This window comes from Cetorhinus maximus, chromosome 2 (genome assembly GCF_964194155.1).
Source record: "Cetorhinus maximus chromosome 2, sCetMax3.hap1.1, whole genome shotgun sequence".
Classification (NCBI taxonomy): domain Eukaryota; kingdom Metazoa; phylum Chordata; class Chondrichthyes; order Lamniformes; family Cetorhinidae; genus Cetorhinus; species Cetorhinus maximus.
The window spans coordinates 121,169,355-121,195,175 of NC_135880.1; the positions used below are offsets into that span (position 1 = coordinate 121,169,355).

At 45.7% G+C, this 25,821-nt stretch overlaps 1 protein-coding gene across 1 annotated transcript in view; it reads right to left on the reverse strand.

Annotated features, from left to right (window-relative positions):
* The window catches only part of slc12a2 (solute carrier family 12 member 2), a 253,622-nt gene that overhangs the window by 129,176 nt on the left and 98,625 nt on the right, over positions 1-25,821 (reverse strand). Inside the window, exons 6-8 of the mRNA XM_078569009.1 lie at positions 15,233-15,372; positions 14,927-15,037; positions 14,120-14,228 (exon numbers count right to left, since the gene is read on the reverse strand). Of these exons, the coding sequence (XP_078425135.1) occupies positions 14,120-14,228; positions 14,927-15,037; positions 15,233-15,372 (360 nt within the window). The remainder of the gene's footprint in view (positions 1-14,119; positions 14,229-14,926; positions 15,038-15,232; positions 15,373-25,821) is intronic.

Sequence of the window (25,821 nt, forward strand, 5' to 3'; positions counted from 1 at the left end):
TTAGATTTTCAGTATAAATTAAGAACCCAAATTCCCTGGTTTTGGTGATCATTGTGAATATTGTATATATTATGTTTATAATGCCTTATACACAGTAATTTGGATCTGCACAAGTGAGCTTCTCCTTGCAGCATGTCCACAATAATATGATTTTCCAACACACCATGATGCATACAGGGATCTGGGCTGCAAACACCTCCTTCATATCACTGATCAGCTGAAATGTGCAAGGCCTAGAAAAGCAATAAAAGGATTTTATCCAAAACTTTGACACTCTATATTCCAATACAAGTTAACCAAACTCATTATTCGGCATGGTCTTCTGTTATGACACAGCAGATGTTAAATACTGAGCTGTTCAAATCTCAGAGGGAAACTTGAAACAACTGTCACAATTAATTTTCAATTTGTATGTTTTGAGATGCGGGCTTTGAATTCAGTAATAAGACCACCGGGTCTTGAGGTTTTTATAAAATTAAATTAAACATTTATTAGTAAAGGAAAAGATTGTAAGCGCATACATATATCTACAAATTACTGCTGCAATAACTTTTAAATCTCCTAGTTAATCTGATTCCCAGTTACACTTTCGGTAAGACAACGGTAAGACACACACATTTTAAAAGACCCAAGATACCCTGAACAAGTCAAATTCAAAGTGAGTTTTCTTAACTTCAGTTCTTTGAAGACAGCAGCTTGGAGGTGTAGATGCTGAAGGCTTTTCACATTTGTTAGATCTCAAAGTGCCTACCCTCACACACAGCTTTCGCTCCTTTATATATATTTTCCCCTTTGAATGCAAATTCCCATTGTTTCACTGTGTCTTTGGACTTCTTCCTGATAATAAAAATCTCTCATAGTACTAAATTTTACCAGTAACCTTTGGGGAAAATAAACACACTGTTTCTAAACTTCACTTGCCTAGGTGACACATTTCACCCCTTCTTTGAAAACAATCTAGTCTGGTTTACTTAAAAATGCAAAAATCCTTATACCTTACGTTCTAAACTTCCCCCATGTTTACATCAAAGCCTTCAGACCAACCAACTTTAATCCAACTAAGTCACACACACACATACACACATACACACACACACACACACTCCCACTATTACTCTATTTTACAATAAATTCCAACAACATTATGAGAATGATTATATCTTCCTGACATTCCTCATTTTTTCCCTTATATGAACAGGATGAAATCAGTCATGGGCAAAGAGTTCAGTTTGGAGACAATTTTGTGCCATGTTCCCAGAGAATCTTCCCATCACTCAGCTATATGTATGTACTTTGTTCTGGCCATACTTGGTGCTTGACTAGGTTTGGCAACATCATAATTGCGTGCACCCAACATGAGAAACACAACAGCTGTATCCAAGTCCCCAGAACACCAGTGTCATTAAACCATAAGAGAAAAGGACTAGGTAAGGTTCGAGCTTTATATGTGTAGATTGGAAGTGACATGTTTCCACATTCAATTTATAAATGTATATTACAAGTACAGAAGAGCACTGCAATTCTAAAGACCCAAATCTTAGGATCACACCCGGGCTCAATGAAGCATGCAAACAGTTTCAAGGATGAATTCCAAAGAAGTCCATTTTCTCCTGCCCTTACACCCAACCAAGTAAATGTTATTTCTTGGCGAGCTATTGGACGAATTTCTCTCTGGATGCACATCATTATCAAAAGCTAATGTTGCTTCTGAGAAAATGATGTGCCTCTTTCTGCATGCCTGCTGTTGTTCACCAGTATAGTTAACTTAGCATCTGCTACAAGTCTTTTAATAGAGAAAAAAAATATTATTTTTCCTTGCAAGGCAACTTGAAAACTGCTACACAAATTGCTACATGGCCCATGCATCAAACAGTTTTAACTCAAGAAATAGACATGCAAAATATACAGTCACTCCATGTATTTGGTTTGCAACTAAAAAAGAAAGCCCAAAAATTTACCATGGGCTGTACAAACAGGGCTCCCTCCACTACCTGCTTCCAGCAATGTCAACATCTGTACTACAACTAGTATTTAAAAAGCACCTTTAACATAATAAAACATCCCAAAGCTCATTACAGGAGCATTAAACAAAACTGGACAGAGTCACATCATGAGATACTGAGCCAATAACAAAATTTGGTCAAAGTGGTAAGTCTTACGGGGTTTCCTAAAGGAGAAGAGGCACACAGAGGAGCACAGAGAGGGAATTCTAGAGCTTAGGGCCTTGGCTGCTAAAAACAATGATGGGGTGATTAAAATCGGGGATACTCAAAAGAGGCAGATGTGCACAGATATCTCAGTTGGAGGGCTGGAGCGGATTACAGAAATGAGGAGGCATGAGACAATGGAGAGATTTGATTTTAAATTCTCAGCCTGTATTTCCCCAAGATGTTATTTAACTGGCAGCCAATGTAGGTCAGTGAGAACAGAGGTGATAGGTGAATGGAGCTTGATCTGATTAAGGATGCAGGTGGAGTTTTAGATGGCCTATGGAGGGTAGAATGTGTAATGCCAGCAAGGAGTGCATTGAACTAGTCAAGTCTAAACTTAATAAGAGGAAGAATGAGGGTTTCAGCAGCTGATAAGCTGAGGCAGGGGCAGAGTCAGGCAAGGGCAGTCAGGCAGCGTGAGACAAAAGTGGATGTGTAGTAGAAAGCTCATCATTGGGTCAAATATAAAACAATATTACAAATAGTCTGATTCAGATTCAAAACATTTGCCAAGGAGAAGGCTGGAGTTGGATGCTAGGGAAGAGTTTACACAGGGACCAAAGGCAATGATTTCAGATTTAGAACATAAGAAATAGGAACAGGAGTAGACCATTTGGCCCCTCCAGCCTGCTCCGCCATTCAATAAGATCATGGCTGATCTTGTGTTTCGATTTCCACATTCCCATCTAACCCCAATAACCTTTGATTCCCTTGCCTAAGAATCTTTCTACCTTTACCTTAATATGCAATGACCCCGCCTCCACCACCTTCTGAGGCAGCAAATGCCAAAGTCGCACAACCCTAAAAAAAATTTCTCCTCAAATCTGTCCTAAAAGAGCGACCCCTAATTTTAATAAAGTGCCCCCCCAGTTCTAGACACACCCACAAGAGGAAACATCCTTTCAATGTCCACCTCGTCCTATACTTCAATCAAATAACCCCTCACTCTTCTAAACTCCCAAGGAAACAAGCCCAGTCTGTCCAACCTTTCCTCATAAGACAATCCACTCATTCCTATCAATCTAGTAAACCTCCTTTGAAGCGTCTCCAATGGATTTACATCCTTCCTTTAATAAGGAGACCAAAACTGCACACAGTATTTGAGGTGTGGTCTCACCAATGCCCTGCATAAAAGTAAGGATGTTATGCTTCAGTTATGTCCAATCCCTCTCGTAATAAAGGATAGCATTCCATTAGCCTTCTTAATTACTTGCTGTATCTGCATACTAACTTTTTGACTCATGAACTAGAACACCTAGATCCCTCTGCACCTCAGAATTATGCAGCTGTTCTCCATTTAATTAATACTCTGCTTTTTTGTTCTTCCTGCCAAGTGAACAGCTTCACATTTTCCCACATTAAACTCCATTTGCCAGATCTTTGCCCACACACTAAACCTATCTACAGCCATCTGCAACACATGTCCTCTTCACAACATGCTTTCCTACCTATCTTTGTGTCATCTGAAAATTTAGCTACCACGTCTTCACTCCCCTTATCTAAGTCATTGATGTAAATTGTAAAAATTTGAGGCCCCAGTACAGACCTCTGAGACGCCACTTGTCACATCCTGCCAATCAGAAAAAGACCCATTTATGCATACTCTCTTTCAGCCAGCCAGCCAATCTTCTATCCATGCTCATATGTTACCAACTACACCATGCGCTTTTATTTTCCTTAATAATCTTTGTTGTGGCACCTTATCAAATGCCTTCTGGAAATCCAAGTACAGTACATCTACAGGCTCCCCTTTATCCACTGCGCATATTACTCCTTCAAAAAAAAACTCCAATAAATAGGTTAAACATGGTTTTCCTTTCACAAAACCATGCTGACTCTTCCCAATTGCCTTGAGCTCTAAGTGCCCAGCTACAACCTTCCTAATGTTCAATTCTAATAACTTCCCAATATTTAATTTTTGACAGGCGCAAAGGAACGCCATGGCACTATTCAAAGAGTTCTCCCCAGTGCACTGAAAAATATTTAATCCCTCAACCAACAGCACTGAAACAGATCTGGTGATAGGTTACATTTCTGTTGTGTCAGACCCTCCTGTGTGCAATTTGGCTGCTGCACTGCCTACATTACAACAGTGGCTACACTTCAAAAGTATTTCAATGGCAGTAAAACTGCAAACCAATCCCAGAATCTAAGGTTCTGAAAACGCTACAGAAATGCAAGTCTTCTCTTCTTTTCACCAGGAGTTTGATTGGCCAGGGGGCAGGGAGGGGAAGAGAGAAGAAAGATGCGAAGCACACATCACTGGCAAAGCCAAGTGGCAGTGTGACCCCAGGAATATTGCGCTAAGAAACAGAAAAACCCAGAACGCTGTCTGGAAGTGGGAGAGCACGAGAGCGAGGGCGCGCGCACACAGAGAGAGAGAGCGAGGGCGCGCGCACACAGAGAGAGAGAGCGAGGGCGCGCGCACACAGAGAGAGAGAGCGAGGGCGCGCGCACACAGAGAGAGAGAGCGAGGGCGCGCGCACACAGAGAGAGAGAGCGAGGGCGCGCGCACACAGAGAGAGAGAGCGAGGGCGCGCGCACACAGAGAGAGAGAGCGAGGGCGCGCGCACACAGAGAGAGAGAGCGAGGGCGCGCGCACACAGAGAGAGAGAGCGAGGGCGCGCGCACACAGAGAGAGAGAGCGAGGGCGCGCGCACACAGAGAGAGAGAGCGAGGGCGCGCGCACACAGAGAGAGAGAGCGAGGGCGCGCGCACACAGAGAGAGAGAGCGAGGGCGCGCGCACACAGAGAGAGAGAGAGCGAGGGCGCGCGCACACAGAGAGAGAGAGCGAGGGCGCGCGCACACAGAGAGAGAGAGCGAGGGCGCGCGCACACAGAGAGAGAGAGCGAGGGCGCGCGCACACAGAGAGAGAGAGCGAGGGCGCGCGCACACAGAGAGAGAGAGCGAGGGCGCGCGCACACAGAGAGAGAGAGCGAGGGCATGCGCGCAGTGAGAGAGAGAGAGAGAGCGAGGGCATGCGCGCAGTGAGAGAGAGAGAGAGAGCGAGGGCGCGCAGAGAGAGAGAGAGAGAGAGAGCGAGGGCGCGCAGAGAGAGAGAGAGAGAGAGCGAGGGCGTGCAGAGAGAGAGAGAGAGAGAGCACGGGCGCGCAGAGAGAGAGAGATAGAGCGAGGGCGCGCGCACACAGAGAGAGAGAGCGAGGGCGCGCGCACACAGAGAGAGAGAGCGAGGGCGCGCGCACACAGAGAGAGAGAGCGAGGGCATGCGCGCAGTGAGAGAGAGAGAGAGAGCGAGGGCGCGCAGAGAGAGAGAGAGAGAGAGAGCGAGGGCGCGCAGAGAGAGAGAGAGAGAGCGAGGGCGCGCAGAGAGAGAGAGAGAGAGAGCACGGGCGCGCAGAGAGAGAGAGATAGAGCGAGGGCGCGCAGAGAGAGAGAGAGAGAGATAGAGCGAGGGCGCGCAGAGAGAGAGAGAGAGCGAGGGCGCGCAGAGAGAGAGAGCGAGGGCGCGCAGAGAGAGAGAGCGAGGGCGCGCAGAGAGAGAGAGAGAGAGCGCGAGGGCGCACAGAGAGAGAGAGAGAGAGCGAGGGCGCGCAGAGAGAGAGAGAGAGCGAGGGCGCGCAGAGAGAGAGAGAGAGCGAGGGCGCGCAGAGAGAGACAGAGCGAGGGCGCGCAGAGAGAGAGAGAGCGAGGGCGCGCAGAGAGAGAGCAAGGGCGCGCAGAGAGAGAGAGAGCGAGGGCGCGCAGAGAGAGAGCGAGGGCGCGCAGAGAGAGAGAGAGCGAGGGCGCGCAGAGAGAGAAAGAGAGTGCGAGGGCGCGCAGAGAGAGAGCGAGGGCGCGCAGAGAGAGAGAGAGCGAGGGCGCGCAGAGAGAGAGAGAGCGAGGGCGCGCAGAGAGAGAGAGAGCGAGGGCGCGCAGGGAGCGAGCGAGGGCGCGCAGGGAGCGAGCGAGGGCGCGCAGGGAGCGAGCGAGGGCGCGCAGGGAGCGAGCGAGGGCGCGCAGGGAGCGAGCGAGGGCGCGCAGGGAGCGAGCGAGGGCGCGCAGGGAGCGAGCGAGGGCGCGCAGGGAGCGAGCGAGGGCGCGCAGGGAGCGAGCGAGGGCGCGCAGGGAGCGAGCGAGGGCGCGCAGGGAGCGAGCGAGGGCGCGCAGGGAGCGAGCGAGGGCGCGCAGGGAGCGAGCGAGGGCGCGCAGGGAGCGAGCGAGGGCGCGCAGGGAGCGAGCGAGCGAGGGCGCGCAGGGAGCGAGCGAGGGCGCGCAGGGAGCGAGCGAGGGCGCGCAGGGAGCGATCGAGCGAGGGCGCGCAGGGAGCGAGCGAGCGAGGGCGCGCAGGGAGAGAGCGAGCGCGAGGGCGCGCAGGGAGAGAGCGAGCGCGAGGGCGCGCAGGGAGAGAGCGAGCGCGAGGGCGCGCAGAGAGAGAGCGAGCGCGAGGGCGCGCAGAGAGAGAGCGAGCGCGAGGGCGCGCAGAGAGAGAGCGAGCGCGAGGGCGCGCAGAGAGAGAGCGAGCGCGAGGGCGCGCAGAGAGAGAGCGAGCGCGAGGGCGCGCAGAGAGAGAGCGAGCGCGAGGGCGCGCAGAGAGAGAGCGAGCGCGAGGGCGCGCAGAGAGAGAGCGAGCGCGAGGGCGCGCAGAGAGAGAGCGAGCGCGAGGGCGCGCAGAGAGAGAGCGAGCGCGAGGGCGCGCAGAGAGAGAGCGAGCGCGAGGGCGCGCAGAGAGAGCGAGCGCGAGGGCGCGCAGAGAGAGAGCGAGCGCGAGGGCGCGCAGAGAGAGAGCGAGCGCGAGGGCGCGCAGAGAGAGAGCGAGCGCGAGGGCGCGCAGAGAGAGAGCGAGCGCGAGGGCGCGCAGAGAGAGAGCGAGCGCGAGGGCGCGCAGAGAGAGAGCGAGCGCGAGGGCGCGCAGAGAGAGAGCGAGCGCGAGGGCGCGCAGAGAGAGAGCGAGCGCGAGGGCGCGCAGAGAGAGAGCGAGCGCGAGGGCGCGCAGAGAGAGAGCGAGCGCGAGGGCGCGCAGAGAGAGAGCGAGCGCGAGGGCGCGCAGAGAGAGAGCGAGCGCGAGGGCGCGCAGAGAGAGAGCGAGCGCGAGGGCGCGCAGAGAGAGAGCGAGCGCGAGGGCGCGCAGAGAGAGAGCGAGCGCGAGGGCGCGCAGAGAGAGAGCGAGGGCGCGCAGAGAGAGAGCGAGGGCGCGCAGAGAGAGAGCGAGCGCGAGGGCGCGCAGAGAGAGAGCGAGCGCGAGGGCGCGCAGAGAGAGAGCGAGCGCGAGGGCGCGCAGAGAGAGAGCGAGCGCGAGGGCGCGCAGAGAGAGAGCGAGCGCGAGGGCGCGCAGAGAGAGAGCGAGCGCGAGGGCGCGCAGAGAGAGAGCGAGCGCGAGGGCGCGCAGAGAGAGAGCGAGCGCGAGGGCGCGCAGAGAGAGAGCGAGCGCGAGGGCGCGCAGAGAGAGAGCGAGCGCGAGGGCGCGCAGAGAGAGAGCGAGCGCGAGGGCGCGCAGAGAGAGAGCGAGCGCTCGCGCGCAGAGGGAGAGCGAGCGCTCGCGCGCAGAGGGAGAGCGAGCGCTCGCGCGCAGAGGGAGAGCGAGCGCTCGCGCGCAGAGGGAGAGCGAGCGCTCGCGCGCAGAGGGAGAGCGAGCGCTCGCGCGCAGAGGGAGAGCGAGCGCTCGCGCGCAGAGAGAGAGCGAGCGCTCGCGCGCAGAGAGAGAGCGAGCGCTCGCGCGCAGAGAGAGCGAGCGCTCGCGCGCAGAGAGAGAGCGAGCGCTCGCGCGCAGAGAGAGAGCGAGCGCTCGCGCGCAGAGAGAGAGCGAGCGCTCGCGCGCAGAGAGAGAGCGAGCGCTCGCGCGCAGAGAGAGAGCGAGCGCTCGCGCGCAGAGAGAGAGCGAGCGCTCGCGCGCAGCGAGCGCGCGCAGAGAGAGAGCGAGCGAGCGCGCGCAGAGAGAGAGCGAGCGAGCGCGCGCAGAGAGAGAGCGAGCGAGCGCGCGCAGAGAGAGAGCGAGCGAGCGCGCGCAGAGAGAGAGCGAGCGAGCGCGCGCAGAGAGAGAGCGCGCGAGCGCGCGCAGAGAGAGAGCGCGCGAGCGCGCGCAGAGAGAGAGCGAGCGAGCGCAGAGAGAGAGAGCGAGCGCGCGCAGAGAGAGACAGCGAGCGCGCGCAGAGAGAGACAGCGAGCGCGCGCAGAGAGAGCGAGCGCGTGCAGAGAGAGAGAGAGAGTGGGCGCGCGCGCCGAGAGAGAGAGCGGGCGCGCGCGCCGAGAGGGAGGGAGCGAGAGGGCGCGCGCGCCGAGAGGGAGGGAGCGAGAGGGCGCGCGCGCCGAGAGGGAGGGAGCGAGAGGGCGCGCGCGCCGAGAGGGAGGGAGCGAGAGGGCGCGCGCGCCGAGAGGGAGGGAGCGAGAGGGCGCGCGCGCCGAGAGGGAGGGAGCGAGAGGGCGCGCGCGCCGAGAGGGAGGGAGCGAGAGGGCGCGCGCGCGAGAGGGAGGGAGCGAGAGGGCGCGCGCGCCGAGAGGGAGGGAGCGAGAGGGCGCGCGCGCCGAGAGGGAGGGAGCGAGAGGGCGCGCGCGCCGAGAGGGAGGGAGCGAGAGGGCGCGCGCGCCGAGAGGGAGGGAGCGAGAGGGCGCGCGCGCCGAGAGGGAGGGAGCGAGAGGGCGCGCGCGCCGAGAGGGAGGGAGCGAGAGGGCGCGCGCGCCGAGAGGGAGGGAGCGAGAGGGCGCGCGCGCCGAGAGGGAGGGAGCGAGAGGGCGCGCGCGCCGAGAGGGAGGGAGCGAGAGGGCGCGCGCGCCGAGAGGGAGGGAGCGAGAGGGCGCGCGCGCCGAGAGGGAGGGAGCGAGAGGGCGCGCGCGCCGAGAGGGAGGGAGCGAGAGGGCGCGCGCGCCGAGAGGGAGGGAGCGAGAGGGCGCGCGCGCCGAGAGGGAGGGAGCGAGAGGGCGCGCGCGCCGAGAGGGAGGGAACGAGAGGGCGCGCGCGCCGAGAGGGAGGGAGCGAGAGGGCGCGCGCGCCGAGAGGGAGGGAGCGAGAGGGCGCGCGCACCGAGAGGGAGAGTGGGAGGGAGCGAGAGGGCGCGCACGCCGAGAGGGAGAGTGGGAGGGAGCGAGAGGGCGCGCGCGCCGAGAGGGAGAGTGGGAGGGAGCGAGAGGGCGCGCGCGCCGACAGAGGGTGCACGCTGAGTGAGAGATAGCGCGCGCTAAGAGAGGGCGAGCGCTAAGAGAGGGAGATGAGAGATAAGAGAGAGAGATAAGAGAGTAAGAGAGAGAGATAAGAGATAAGAGAGATAGATAAGTGCCAAGCCAGTTATTATTCAATATAATCAGTTCTATATCCATGAGCCCTGGAACCTCACTTACGTGAAATTGGAAGCACTTCTTTTCACTGTTAGGTATATTTTTTCAGCTGTCTACATTACACAAGTGCTCTCAGAGTTCAAAAAGCAATACCATGTACAGAAGTGGATCCTACTGCAATTATCTAAAACACTATAGGATGGGCAGTAAAAGATCCACCTCACGCTTTTGCTCAGATTCAGCTCCCTAGGGAAAGCCAGAATTCGAACAGGCAGGCAATGAATAGCAACTAAAAAAGAGTAGAAAAGTGCTAGATTCAATTCACAATCAGTGCCAAATTAGCTCTCGGCTGGAATAGTAGGAGAACTACAATCATAAGGTTTAGGTTAATCATGGAAAGGGGCAAAGAACAATCCAGAGTAGGGGTATTTAATTGGGAGAAAGCCAACTTCGATAGGAGGAGAATATGTTTGAGTTAGAATCAAATGTTGGCAGAAAAGACAGTGGATGAACAATGGGCCACCTTCAAAGAAACAGTATTGCAGGCAATGTCATATTATAATCCCTTGAAGGGGAAAGGTAGGACAAATAAATAGTGAGTGAGTGACAGACAGAGACAGACAGATATGAAAAGGAAGTGCGCGTATGACAGATAAAAAGTGAAATGAAGAATTGGGCTGAATACAGAAGGACCAAAGGGGAAGCAAAGAAACTAATAAGAAAAGCAAGGAGAGAGCATGAAAAGACGCCGGCAGCGAACATAAAAAGGAATCCCAAGGTCTTCTATAAGCATATAAATAATAAGAGGGTGGTAAAAGAATGAATAGGGCCAATTAGGGATAAAAAGGGGACTTGCATGTGGAGGCTGGAGAAATACTGGGAGGTGTTGAACGAGTACTTTGCATCTGTCTTTACAAAGGAAGAACTTGCTACCCAGGCCAAGGTGAGAGAGGAAATAACTAGTACACTGGAAGAACTAACAATTGAAAGGAAGGTGGTGTTGGAAAGGCTAACTGTATGGAAAATAGAGTAGGTATCAGGGTTAGATGAGATGCATCCAAGGGTACTGAGGGATGAGAAAGTGGAAATTGCAGAGACACTAGTGATGATCTTCCAGTCTTCTTTAGACACAGTGGAGGTGCAGGAGGACTGGAGAATTGCGAATGTTAAACCCTTGTTGAAAAAGGGGTGCAAGGATAAAGCTGGCAACTACAGGTCAGTCAGTTTGACCTCCGTGGTAGGGAAACTTCTGGAAACCATAGTACGAGACAAAACCAATAATCACTTAGGCAAGTGCAGGATAATTAAGGAAAGCCAACATGGATTCATCAAGGGAAAATCGTGCTTAACTAACTTGGAGTTTTTTCAAGGAGGTAACAGAGAAGGTTGATAAGGGAAATGCTGTTGATGTGATGTATATTCAAACAGCATTTGATACAGTGGCGCACGACAGGCTTTTGAGCAAAATTCCAGGTCATGCGATGAAAAGGAAAGTAGGCACTTGGATATGAAATTGGCTGGGTGACAGGAAACAGTAGTAGAGTAGTGATGAATGTCTTTTTTTCCAGATTGGAGGAAGGTTGGTAGTGGAGTTCCTTAGGGGTTAGTGTTGGGACCCTTGCTCTTCCTGATATATATTAGTGACCTAGACTGGTGAACAAGGCATGATTTCAAAATTTGCAGATGATACGAAGATTGAAAATGCTGAAAACTGTGATGAGGATAGTCTTGAACTTCAAAAGGACACAGACATGTTGGTGGGTTGGGGAGATAAGTGGCAGATGAAGTTCAATGCAGACAAGTGTGAGGTGATTTGTTTTGGCAGGAAAGATATGGTGAGACAGACTCTAAAGGAGGTGCAAGAACAGAGGGACCTCAGTGTATATGTACATAGACCATTGAAGATGGCAGGGCATATTGAGAGAGCAGTTAATAAAGAATATAGTATCTTAGGCTTTATTAATAGGGGCATAGAGTACAAGAGTAAGCAGGTCATATTGAACTTGTATAAGACACTAGTTGGGCCTCATCTACAGTACTGTGTCCAGTTCTGGGCACCATGCTTGAGGAAGGATGTGAAGGCACTGGAGAGAGTAGAGGAGATTCACAAGAATGATTCCCAGAATGAAGAACTATAACTATGAGGTTGGGACTCTTTTCCTTGGAGAAAAGAAGGCTGAGAGGAGACGTGACAAAGGTATTCAAGATCCCGAGGGATATGGATAGGGTAAATAGCAAAAAATTGTTCCTACTAAGAGATCATCAAGAACTAAAGGGCATGGATTCAAAATAATTGGCACGAGGAGTGAATGTGATGTGAGGAAAAATGTTTCCACCCAAAGGGTGGTTGGAGTCTGGAACAAACTTCCTGAAAGTGTGGTGGAAGAAGGTTTGATCGAGATATTAAAAAGGGAATTGGATTGCTACCGGAAAAGAAATAATGTGCAAGGTTACAGGGATAAGACAGGGGAGTGGGACTAGGTGGAATGCTCTTTCAGAGAGCCAGTGCAGACTTGATGGGCCAAATGACCTCCTTCTGCACTGTAAAGATACTGTGAACGTTTTGAGTTGCATGACCCTGAGCTCTGAAGAAGGGCCATACGGACTCGAAACATTAACCCTTTCTCTTTCCACAGACCTGAGTTTTTCCCGCATTTTCTGTTTTTATTACATGAATAATTACAACCTGGGCTAAAAACCGACCATCAAAAAAAAATGTTAGAGAAACGGCCAAGACAAATGCAAAAATCAGACAAGAGAAGAAAATTGACGATGCAAAGGCCTTCACATCTTCAAGTGAAAGGTCACCTTGAGTATGCTGCATTGTGTAAAATGGGCAGCATCCTCAGGAATAAATAGGAGAGAAAATTGAGCTACCTGATAAATCCAATATCAGTATGTTGAGGAATGAATGAGCCTGAAGCCAGTCTGTACTTTAAGACGGATTTAATTCCAAGCCTACCGAGTAAAGAGATGGACTCCTCCAATTCCCTCCCAACATCCAGTATGAACGCCTTTTATATTCTTGTAATGAAACCCTAACGCTTCCCCAGTTGAGGCTCCTAATTATCAACTTGAAGCATGAACTTTTTTGCAGCAGTTTGCAACATTAACAATGTGGAGAATGAAGGAAGACAAAAATACTTCCTCATTCAAATGGGATTTTCTAGATTTTCTCACTGTTTATCTTCTCCCAAAGTGGCACACCTCTTGCATTACACTCAATCCAGTGACTAGACAATAAACGGGTCCACATTCACTTGAGTTGGAATGACAGGTGTGCTCCTTACACTCACGTGGCTGACACTGAACTGTTCTAAAGCTCATGGTACAAACCTGTCTTTTCTTTTCAAGAAGCCATACAGTAGGAAAGCACTCTAGAAGAGCATTTAGCAGTTTTTTTTTTAAAAAAAAAGCATTCGTCACACAGAACCAGGGTGTCACAAGAATCTTTTCCTGTCAACGCAGTTTCAGCGTCAATGAGGGTTGCAGTATGTGACCCCACCAAAATGAGGAAATGTGAGATGTGAGAAGGTAGTAATTGTACACAGCAGTGAATGGGGGTTGGGAGGAAAAAAAGAGAAGCCAAGAAAAGTCTAAACTGACATTACAAGTCCAGAAGAGGGAAAAAAAGAGACTAAATAACATTAATCAAACAAACCTGGGTTTGCTGAGTCACAGCACAGACAGTATTGAAGCTTACGAGGAACAGAAACAAAATGCATACAGGACTCTGTGAACCCAATAAACAGGAACTCCAAACGCATTGGATTCTTTACTTATTTAATCCACAGAGAGGAAATTACCCAAGACTTGGGAGCAATTATTAGAGGGGAATAATATAAAGTTGGACATCAGCAAGTCAATGTTTAGAGACAAGAAACTGCAGTGGTAAAGACATCTGAAAATTAAAAAGGTAGTTTCCCCAATGACTCAGCACATTTGCACAGATGGTAACCAAACCATTTGGATCAGTAAGGTTCAGGTTCAATCCGCAGCCTGTGTTGCGTTAATTGGTCATTGATGGGTTGACTGTATTGGTATTGATGGCAGCAGCTCTGGGTTAGGGAGAAGAGAGAAAGAAAAAGTAGCATTTTGCTCCTGAACGCTGTTGAACTACCCCTGCTGCTGGTATTTTGAGATGCCCAGTTCATGTTACCTGTTGTTTGCTATATTAGCTACCATACCAGCACCCAAGGCAGTACATTCCAAGGAACCAACACCTTCAAGTGGAGCAAATTTGCAAGGAAAAAAGATGTGGAGGTTAGATAGCTATAATAACCTGTCAGGTTCATAATTCTAAATAAAAACAAAAAGCTACTGCGGATGCTGGAAATCCAGAACAAAAACAGAATTAGCTGGAAAAACTCAGCAGGTCTGGCAGCATCGGTGGAGAAGAAAAAAGTTGACGTTTCGAGTCCACATGACCCTTCAACAGAACTGAAGGGTCATGTGGACTCGAAACGTCAACTCTTTTCTTCTCCACCGATGCTGCCAGACCTGCTGAGTTTTTCCAGCTAATTCTGTTTTTGTTTTTTCATAATTCTAAATGACAGTTTTCAAACCACTTCATCCAGTTGTTCCAGTAACATTGCTGTATAGTGCATTTTCTGCACACTGCTGTCAGAACTACTTATTTCAATGGCAAGTTTCAACTGTAGAGCCACTACCAATACAAAATGTAATTATATTTTTCACATACTTTGATAATTAAAAAATCCTTTCGCTCGTTTGTCATTGGCTGGGATGAAAGTTCCCACGGTGAAGTTAAATATAGATATCAGCAGGATTCCCAAAAGCACAATTTGAGCCTGCAATGAAATAAATAATAATAAGGAAAACATTTAAATTACAATTGTTATTCTGAGAAGATCATGAGATATATTGTGCAAAATCCTTTGCAAAAGGCAGGCTTCAATGAGCAGGTATGGATTGCATCACTGTGGCATAAGAGATTGGCATCCTGCTCACTGAAAGAGGCTTGCCAACAGGACTAGGCCTCAAAATTTACTCCGATCTGCAGTCCCCCAGAATGTATGCTGGAAAGCTTACAAATTAAAAGGTGTGATAATATTATTATACGCATGTAAAACTGCAATTCATGGATCGCTAGAAACTGGAGTTTATTTTCACAAGGGGACCATACAATTTACAACTGTCTAATTTATGATAGTATCTTAAAAGTCAACAGTCAATGTTTCCCTTCTTACTCCAAGATCTGAGTTGTCCTTTACTCCATGCAATATACAGGCAGTATCCAACCACTACCCTCACTCCCATGTTTTCAAACATTCCTGCGTTCATCACTGTAGGTCTTGATCCTTTACCCCAGATTTTTTTTTAAACTCGAGCATCTTCAGTCCTCTTCTACCCACCAAAACACAAATTTAAAACAAAATGTCTAAACTTGATGTTGACATCGCAAAAGTTAAGTCTCAGACGAAGCGTGAAGTGAAGTGTTGCATTCACCTGCCAGTATTCTTTCTGAAAGCATGCAGCAGAATCCTACCTTAGCTTCCCATTCCATCCCTGCGACAGATATGCCAAACAGGGCTACAACAGTAATGGTTCCTATAATCCGGATGTCACTCATTTCGTCAATCATGAGTGCATTATGTTCCTCAAGAAATGAAAAGAAAAGTCAATGTTATGAAACAAAACAGGTTAAATCATTAATTAACTTCCCATTACTGTAATAAAAGAGTTCAATAGTTAAAAAAGTCAAGTAATGAGTCATATGGATCTGGATATTTGATTTGTGCTTTTCTCTTAAAAGTTCGAAAGTGTTTGACTGATTTAACCAAATACAACTTACCACAAGCAGATCTCGAACTGTCTCTGCGAAACCAACCACATACATGGCTACAGCTACTGCATTGGCAAAGGCGAAAATGAGGCCAATTGCGCCACCAAATTCAGGTCCCAAACTTCTGGAAATCAAATAGTATGCTCCACCTGTAGAGGGAAATGCAATTTTATTGACATCCATTTTGGGACACATAGCATTTCCTTTTCCATTTTGGAACATCTTAACCTGGCAGAAAGAATGAATAACATACCCAAATCAAGCCAAAAATCTAAGTTAAATCATTTGAATCTAAAAGTGCCATACTGCTAAAGCAGCTAAATAGACTTGGATGCACAGGGCACAATTTCAAAATTTACAGATGGCACAAAACTTGGCAGTATTGTGAAATGTGAGGAAGCTAGTGACAAACTTCAGGAGAACATAGGTTGGTGGAATGACTGGACAAGTGATAAAAGAAATTTTACACAAAAAGACGAAGTGATTCATTCTAGTAGGAAGAATGAGGAGAGGCAATTTAAAACAACAAATACAATTCATAGGGGGTACAGGAGCAGAGGGGCCCCAAGGGTATATGGGCACAAGCCATTTAAGGTGGCAGGGCAGGTTGAGAACACTTAATAAAGCATACAGGATCCTGGGCTTTATAGAAGCATAGTGTACCAAAGCATGGAGATCATGATTAATTTATATAAAATGCTGGTTCAGCCTCCATTGGAATTGTGTCCAGTTCTGGGCACCACACTTTAGGAAAGATGCGAAGGTATTAGAGAGGGTGTAGAAAAGCTTCACAAGAATGGTTTGATGAATGAGAAACTCAGTTACATGGATAGATTGGAGAAGCTAGGGCTGGTCTCGCTGAAGAGGAGAGGTTGAGGGGAAATTTAATTGAGTTATCCAAAATCACAAAGGGGCTGGACAGAAAAACTGTTCCCACTGGTGGAACTATCAAGAATCAGACGCTCCCAAGTTTAAGTGATTGGTAAAAGTGGTAATGGCGACATGAGGAAGAACTTTTATTTTTAAAAACGGAGTGTTTAGGATCTGGAATACAGTGCCTGAGAGTGTGTGTGTAGTGGAGACAGATTCAAAAATCGATAGTTGGATAATTATCCGAAGAGTAGAAATTTGCAGAGATTCAGAGAAAAGGCAGGGGAGTGAGACTCGGGGAGTGTTGCTTTTTCAGAAAGCCAGCAGAGACACGAAGGACCAAATGGCCTCCTGTGCTGTAACTATTTTGCGATTCTATCAAGCGCAGAGCCCCGAAAAGTTATTAAGTTTTTGGGTTTTATGAAAGCCAATTTAAACATCCACATCCAGGGCCCCCCACACACACACACACCACATATCAAACGGAAAAAAAAATTCTGTGCTAGATGGTGTTGTGTTACTCAGTAATAAAAGTAGTCAGATTCTTTTTATGAAGATGATTCATCCATGATGGGAACTTCACAAACAAATGGGGACATCATATGCAACTCTTTGTTCTGTGGTACAAAATAGTAACCTCTTGCTTTAGATCCCATGTAAATTCTTCCAATTTAGAATGCTACCAAAAACCCTTGATTATATTAAACCCCTGGAACGCAACTCCAAGTGGGCATTAGTATCTTAAAAGCCATACGAAAGCTATTCACAAGCTCAGCATGAACCTACAAGGAACAAGTGCAACCATAATCTAAATGCTCAGTTCTACAAGTTAAGTCATTTGAATCAATCATCTGGAGTGCTTGTTGCCAGTCACTTATCCAGCATGACTCACAGGCAGGGTTATTGGGAGGAACAGGCTTGCTATTCATATTCTGTTCCTTTGCCCTGGCCTCAGTTGGTTCCTACCTGCGTACTACCACCTGTAGTGAGATAAGAAGTCGTTATAAATTATCCCATTCAGCTCTCCTGGCATTTTTTTTTTGGATGACCTTCATTCTATAGCAGTAAGAAATATGACAGCAACAAAAAGACATTAAAATATGTCACAGAGCAAGATAGGTGAATCTAAGGTCCTAAAATACTCTGGTTCTAAAACAAAGGAAAAGAAGCCTCAACATAGCTGTACGTAATGTAATTCTTAGTTTTGAGCAAAGTCCATAAGCCCAGCGCTGCCTGGAAAATTGGTGACTACTTTAATGGATCTTATTCATAATTTCTCAATATACTTGTGTGAACTTGCTAAGGCCATGCCTGGTGAGGTACCAGGACTAATGCAGAATAGAGGCATACAGTTCCGTGATATCTAATGGTCAATGCAAGTATCATGAGATTAGCTAGTTGCTACTGGTGGGCAATATAATTAAGTCAATCTATCATCTGCATGAAGTTCGTCAATACATATGGCTCAGGCCTGCTCCTCTATTATTGAACGCAATAAGTACTTATGCATCCTGGTGATGGATGAGGATGTATTTGCAATAAAACTGTCCCTCCCTGTCAGCAGAACTAAACCATAATAGTTGCAGTAAGGTAACACTATGGACAGTGTCAAGGAGTTATATTTTTCCAATTATTATTGTGGGATTTATGTAGGGCCATGAGTGGCTAATTTAATTAAACTAGAGACAGTTAGGCTGCAAGGTTTAAATGATCAAAGAAAGGAGGTGTAAAACAGGCATTTGAAATGGAGATGAGTAAAGCAAGGGTGAAGTCTCAGCAGAGACGGCATGAATGAAATTTGCATTTTTAGATAAGTGGAGAAGTGTTTGATTTTCAAAAGGACATGGAAGATGTTTACAACTGGCAAGACAAGTAAGGCAAAGCGATTACATTTTTATTTCCCAAAAGTACTGGTCATAATGATAACATGAAAGTTTTTTATATTCTGCGAAAAGTAACTTTAAAGACAAGTTGAAACAATGGGATTTACAGATCAAAAAGGGAGAAATATGTTTAACGGAAGGCTGTGTGAAGGATGGCCATGTGAGATCTGGGAAGGTGGCTGTGTGAAACAGACTTGGGGCAAAAAGCCTCTAGCCACCCTGCAGAAGTTTGCTGTTCCAGTGACCAAAATTGTATTAAAGGCCTTTTGAAGTCCATTGTCCAGTGTGTGCTTGTGGTAAAATTGCTGGATGACTTCATAAATTTGAAATCTATTTGGACTGTTGCCTTAAAGGGGGTGTGTAGTTGGGAGTCTGGTTAAGTAGAAATTTAGGGAACGGTTATTACTGTGTAATGGTAATCTTGTGTATGTGTAACTTTTTTCTTTTGTTAATAAATGTTTTAATTTAATCCTTAAAATCTCTGAAGGTGGTAGTGGACTCACTACCTCTGACTTCAGTGCCCAAGCCTTCTCGTAATAAATACAAATTGAAAAATCGTGATAGCTTGGCCAAGTTTCCCTTGTGGATTTGGTCAGCCTGGCAAACACCACCTGCCGTATTATAACAACAGGAAAGCTCAAAACATGTGTAGCTGAGAGACTGTTATAGGCTGCAAAATAAGGTCATCTCTGAAGCCTCAACTGAATTTAGGTGAAATATAGAGGAGCAATCCTCAAAAAAAGCTAAAAACTAGCAGAATATCCAATTAAAATCAAGCTTGTAATTCGGTTATCCTTTTTAAGTCATTTGCAAGAGTCCATCAAGCATATGGTGCTTCTTTACAAACATACATGAGTCTTTCCAGGGTGTCAAATATTTCAGGAATCATATACCAGTTTTCTAGAGAACAAGTGGTGCATCCATTTATTTAAATTCTTTTTAAAAATGTTGCTGTGTATCTAAAAATCAATTTCCCAAATTAAACCGAACAATTCTGAAGTAACATGATCTTATAATGTAAAAGTTAAAATTTTAATGTTAGCTGTCAACTCTTCCTCAGCAATTCCAAACTACTTTCTAAATTTGAACTTTCAGGGGATGAAAGTGGACATTGGCTGGAGCACAAAAGCTATGATTAAAAATAAAGCTAATTAGTTAATTGGTGGATAAGTCTAGAATAAATAGACAATTCCTGATTCTATTCACACCTTCCTGGTCTATTTCATCTATTAATTAAAATAACACTTAATATTTCAAAAGTGCTCAATCAAATGTAATTACTGTTTGTAACTTGGTACAGTTATGGGAAATCATTTATTTGTTAAACGTGACAGCAACTTTCTAGAACTTGTACACATCCTATGTTATTAACTTGTGATACACAGCACTGAGCTTTTCTGTGGTATGCAATTATTTCTCCAGCATCATCACAATCATGTGAACATAACTACATCAAGAACATTCCCTCTTCTCATTGTATTGCAGAATTTCATTGACGCAGGAAAAACCTCAAAGATAAGGCTTTCACCTTCTCTGGGTCTTTTTTTTTGCATCATCATGACTAGAATCTTTAATCAATCAACTAGACTAAATGAAATCTAATTTGAAGCACGTTGACAGGTTAACCACAGATTTAATAAAGATGCACACCTTTTCATAAGACTGATCATAAAGCGTTTCGTTTTGATTATACAAATGCTTTGTTACTCGGGTCACGTGATTTTGTCAAACATTAGACTGCATCAGATAAGCTTGCAGATCAGAGGACATAGAGGTCATAAATCCGAACATAGAGATTGAGACAAGTGGAAAAAAAACCAAGGGGAATTGCATAGAATTACACATGACAATGATGTTCCCAGCAATCTGTACCATAAGTGGAAGCTTTGGTGTTACTGTAATAAGTAGACTTGTATACTCCATTTCATAAAGAAGAACGTCCTCAGGCCCAGGTTTAGTTACTGCAAGTTCTGAAACAATTAAATCAGAATTCCATGGATAGAGATTGCACACGAACACAGAATGCCATAGAAGAGAGGAAAGTCAAAAGCTCAGTGCCTCACTTTGTTCAATTCCTGGTCTGAGCTTAAAAGGACAAAAAGCTGCAAGGAAGTAGCAAGAAGAAGAAACAGGACAGGTATTTCCTAAATGCACTCTACCCTGGCAGTTTACCAAAGTGGATCTAAAAACAGTATGGGTACAAGCAGTTTTCAAAAAGAAAGAAAAGACTCATCCACATCAAGAGGAAGAAATAAAATGGCAATATAAAAAGTACTGTGTTTCATTAATCTTTACTTCCAAGCTGGTTCAATGGTGGATTGGACACCTAACATACAAGGCATCAATATTTACAGCAGTACAGGATGTCAAATTCTCAAAATCCTCTCTATATTTGCAGTTTTCCCCGACTCAAAATTCCTATGATTCAACCATTTCACTTCAATGTTGTTGAATGTGGGAGTGAAGGAATTGGGTCTTTGCTAGGAAATAAAGCTAATGCAATGAAATTTCCGTGCATCTCCTAGGCTGCCCTTTAAGATACTATATTTTGCTAAATCCTTTGAAATAGAATATTTCCTTCTCTCCAGCTCCAACTATTTTGGCAATCAAGACTCAAACTGTGGGTTAGAGTTTCCACTTTGGGCTGAATTATCAAACTGGGTGCTTGAACGTGCAGTGTTTTTCTGAAGCAGTTATGGTTCAAGTTTCTACCAAAGTCATTTGCATTATCGCAAACACAAATCCTCCATAAGCCATGACAAGCAGGCAGCATAAAGCATAATTGCCTTTTCTTCCGCATTCAAAAAAATTATAGATTTAAGAGTGGCAAAGTGGTGCAGTTTTATTAAGGGTAAAATGTATTTTTATTAAGTGTTCAATACTGGAGTAGCTATTTTAAAATCAACAAAAATTAGCTTAAAAACTGTGAACCATTTACTAGTTTCATTGTTCAACGCTAGCCAGTTTCTTAACAAATTAAATATTTAACTACTTAAAATCGTTCAAAACATGTGTACAATAAGCCCTCGCTTAATGCTGTGGTTACATTCCTGAAAAGTGCAACTTCAAATGAAACAACGTTAAGCAAATCAGGAATCTAGAGGCCCAAGCTAACGCTCTGGGTACACGTATTCATAAATTGAATTAAAAGCTAGTCTAGTAATGATGACCATGAAACCATTGTTGATTGTCATAAAAACCAATCTGGTTCATTAATGTCCTCTAGGGAAGAAAATCTGCCATCTTTACCTGGTCTGGTTTACATGCGGCTCCAGATCCACAACAATGTGGCTGACTTTTCATTGCCCTCTGAAATAGCCTAGCAAGCCACTCAGTTGTATCAAAACGCTACAAAGTCTAAAGAGGAATGAAACTGGACGGACCACTCGACATCGACCAAGGTGCTAGAAATGACAATGGCAAACTAGGCCCTCTTGATCCTGCAAAGTCATCCTTGAAGTACTGGAGTATTTCATGGGAGTACTGTATTCAAATTAGCCCCAACATTGCTGACATGGACAAAGTTGGTTTTTCTTCTCAAAACAAGCCAAAGTTCCCACTCCTGGTCAGTGTGTGGTTACAGGTTCCGGCTTGACTGAGATAACTTGTTAACATTAATTGATAAGCCTTGAAGATTTGAGCATTTAGTTGAAACTGAAGATGGTCACCATCTTTTAAGTGACTTCCTTTGAGGAACCAGAGAAATAAAAGCAATGAGGGGGCATTTTGACAACTTAGCCCAGGAAGGCTATAAAGTCTTAAAAGATGATTAGTTTATAATTTGTGTAAACTGTTTTGATACAGTAAATTTTGGGTTTAGCCTGGTTGCAAAGAACATTTTATGCAAACATTTTAGCAAAAAACCTAAACTTTATTAATTACGATATAGCAAACAAAAATGTAGAAAAACATTTTCAAACAAATTCATCTCATTTAGTATGGGCGCCTCTCAGTTCTCGTGTTGATAAGTTAAGCATTATTCTATTTTAGTCACTGTAACAATTCTTGAAGTAACAAAAAAAACGAAGTTACAGAATTGAGTTCCAAATACCCCGAGTGAAGTGTTTCACGGAAACAGGCCAGGCAGCCCAACTAGTATTTATGCGCCAAAATGCCAGCTCTTTTCATCTAACCATGACAGCATATCCTTCTATTCCCTTCTCCCCAACATGCTCATCTAGCTGCTTCTTACACAAAGCAATCACTTTGTGAACTGAGGTCCTATAAACTGCACTGGGATGAATGATCAATGAATCTGCTTTTGGTAATGTTGGTCAAGGGCAGAATGCTGGCCAAGGCACCAGGTATGGCAAATCAGCTGCAATTTATATAATTGTTTAATGACTTCATGAAATGAAAGAGAGCTAAGAGACAGAGTAACATATCTAAGTTTTATGATATAAAGCTAGGTGGAAATGCAAGCTGTGAGAAGGATACAGACTAATTGCAGAGAGATATTGACAGGTTAAGTGAGTGGGCAGCAAGATGCCAGGTGGAGTATAATGTGGGGAAGTATGAGGTCACTCACTTGGTTGTAAGAATGGAAAAACAAAACTTTTTTTTCAAAAAAGATGCATGAAACCTGTAAATTTTGACATTCAGAAAGAATTGAGTGACTCATAATGGAACCTGCATGCAGGTACAGCAAGCAAAAAGGAAAACAAATGGCAAGTCGTTATTGCAAGGGGATTGGGATACAGGAATAAGGAAGTTTTGCTACAATTGCACAGGGCTTTGGTAAGACCACACTTGGAATAGTGTGTGAAGTTTTGATCTCCACATTTAAGGAAGGACATACTTGCATTGGAGGCAAGCACAGAAAAAGGTTCACTTGATTGGTCCCTCGGATAGGAAGGTTGTCCTATGATGAGGGGCTGAGAAAAATGGGCCTATATTCTCTCACCTTCAGAGAGTATGAGGTGATCTCATTGAGACATTCAAGATTCTGAAGGGTAAGCAGAGGTAAGCTGGCTGGGGAGTCTAGAACACGGGGGCAGTCTCAGGGGTTGATTATTTAGGACTGAGAAAAGGAGAAATTTTAGGGAGGGGGAGGAAGAAAGGAAAAGTATAACCGTTTGAATGTCCCATTTTAATTGTACTAGAGACAGTGAGCACAGGAAAGTGCAAGGGAGTGAGAAGAGGGTATCCTTTCCAAGCAGTGAGAGCTACAAAAATAGAGTCAAAGAATAAATAAGAGTCAGAGCAAGTGAGCTATATAGATAAGAGCTGAAGCCGTGAGATAGAAATGGGTAAGGGAACAAAAGCAAGAGATAAAGAGAGTGTGATAGATATGCAAAAGGGAAACTTCTAATCTGTGGAATTCTCCTGTTTCTCTTTATTATTCCTGATCTGACATTACCTCTATTTTCAATATTTGTTCTGCATCGAGTTATACCATTTTCACCACATTATTGTGATGTGTGGGCAGCTACCTTGATTTTAGTCCTCTAATTGTAAATGTGAAAAAATTGATTGTTCTTTCCAAAGAAAAATATGCTTTCTTTGCATTTACCTACCTACATAATGGCCAAACAATTTTGCAACAATGAGCACTGCAGTTTTAACAAGGAGGGATTAAGCACATCATTTAAAAAAGTTACCCTGCACAGAATAGCACTTATTCTAATGATTAACAGTATATATATATATATATATAAAAAAATCAAAATGGTAGTTAAAGAACTAATAAATCTTACTCTGGGACATTGCTCCATTGTCTATTTGTTAGAGAAATATTGAAAATCCTGATTGTTTGGCCTCAAACATCTCATTTGGCAAGCACAATTTCATTATTACAACTTTTCTGCTGAGAACCAATGTGATCTTTCTTCAAAAAAAAAAAGAGCCAGGAAACATTTAGGACTCAATCTTGAAAAAGCACTGAATTCTAAGTAAAAGGTAAAGGCAAACAAAGCCAACTGCGATTCATCACCGAGGCCATTTACTTCCACTCCTAGTCACAAACTAATGATCCCTGTTGGAATGTGCACACAGCTAGGGCAGGATCAGGCTTAGATAGATTTCCATATAGGTATAACTAGCCAACACAACCTATGCTCACACATTTAAAAAAAAAATACTCGCACCAGTTGTGTTTCAACCACGTCTCAAGTTGGGAGCACCCTTGTCTCAGAGTCAAAGCGAGACTGACACTAGAGGGAGTGCTGCATGTTGGAGGTGCTGTCTTTCTATTGAGACTTTGAAATCAAGACCACGTCTGTCGTCTCAGGTGGCATTGTTTCAAAGAACAGGGGAGTTATTCCCTGTATCCTGGCCAATCAGCATCACACAAAAAAAATTCTGGTTATTATAACACTGCTGTTTGTGGGAGTTTGATGTGTGCAAATTGGCTGCTGCATTTCAATATACTACACTTCAAAAGTATTTCATTGGCTGTTAAGTGCGTTGGGACATCTGGTTGTCATGAAAGGCACTATATAAATGCTGCAAGTCTTTCTTCTTTAGAATGGGTTTGGCTGCTGGTATCTGCACATCCTATAGGTTGAATTTTTCCAACCTAGCTTTTCTTCCCCCCCCCCCCCCCGAGGTAGGGACCATTTTCAGGCTGAGAACCTAATCAGTGGAGTAGCAGGCCTTCCAATTGCACTTTGTCAGAGCAAACCAATTAGGAGCCTGCCTCTAGGCGCTGTGTGTCACCTGTGGCTCCGCTGATAGCACACTCACCGCTGAATCACAAGGTTATGAGTTCCAGTCCCACTCCGGGGCTTGAGCGCAATATCAAGGCTGACATTCCAGTGTAATGTGTAATACTGAACAAGCAATCAAAAGCGCTGTCTTTTGGATGAGGCATTAAACCAAGGCCCCATCCACCTGCTCAAGTGGATGTAAAAGATCCCATGGCACTACTTTAAAGAAGAGCGGCTGTGTTATCTCTGGTGACTTGGCCAATATTTATCCCTCAATCTACATAAAAATTATCTGGTCATTATCGCATTGTTGTTTTGAGGAGTTTGCAGAGTACAAATTAGCTGCCACATTTCCCACTTTATAATAGTGGCTACACCTCAAAAAGTACTTTATTGGCTGTAAAGCACTTGGTGATGTCCGGTGGTTGTGAAAAATGCTATACAAGTACAAATATTGCTGAAAAAAGTTTTGCACGCAGGGCAGACACAAGAATGCCAAATTTCAAAGGGAACAACAACTTCTATGGCATGAAAAAGGGGGTGTATATTCATTGACAACTTGACTCTGATTGGTCAAGATGTTGCCATGGTGAATGCACCTGGAAGCTATTGTCCCCCATGCTTTTGTTTATTCAAAAAGGTGCAATGTCTGGACATATTTCTTTTGCCTGCAGAGGCCAGGCTCCTGCTTATGGATAGACGTAGCTTCTAGCAACCACAAGTGAGCTCATTGTGAGCTTGACCAATGATCTTAAATGGGTTGTTAATGTAATTGTTAGTGCACACTCAGGATTGCTCAGCAGATGCTCAGCATAGTCGTGAAATCACATCTAACATTAGATATGAGTTTTGCAAGCACAGGTTGGTTCAGTACGATCAGTTCTCTGACTATTGCAAACAGCCGAAGGGATGCGCTGTTTGATATGATCTGCCGGTCTTTGAGACATATGGCCTACGTAGCTGGCATCACAACCACACTGAAATTCGTATACATTTGTGTTATAGGCAGAACATCCTTTTAGCTTGACAGCAGCATTCTACTAGTGGAAAATACCAGTTGTGTTGTCACTGCTTAATAGTAGCATCAAGTGGCTAGCTTCACCCATTGCTCAAACACATACATTGACCAGTGAAGGTAGACTTGCCTCAAAACGCTGTCATATTGCCCTCTCACACTCATACCTCACAGTCCCCATAC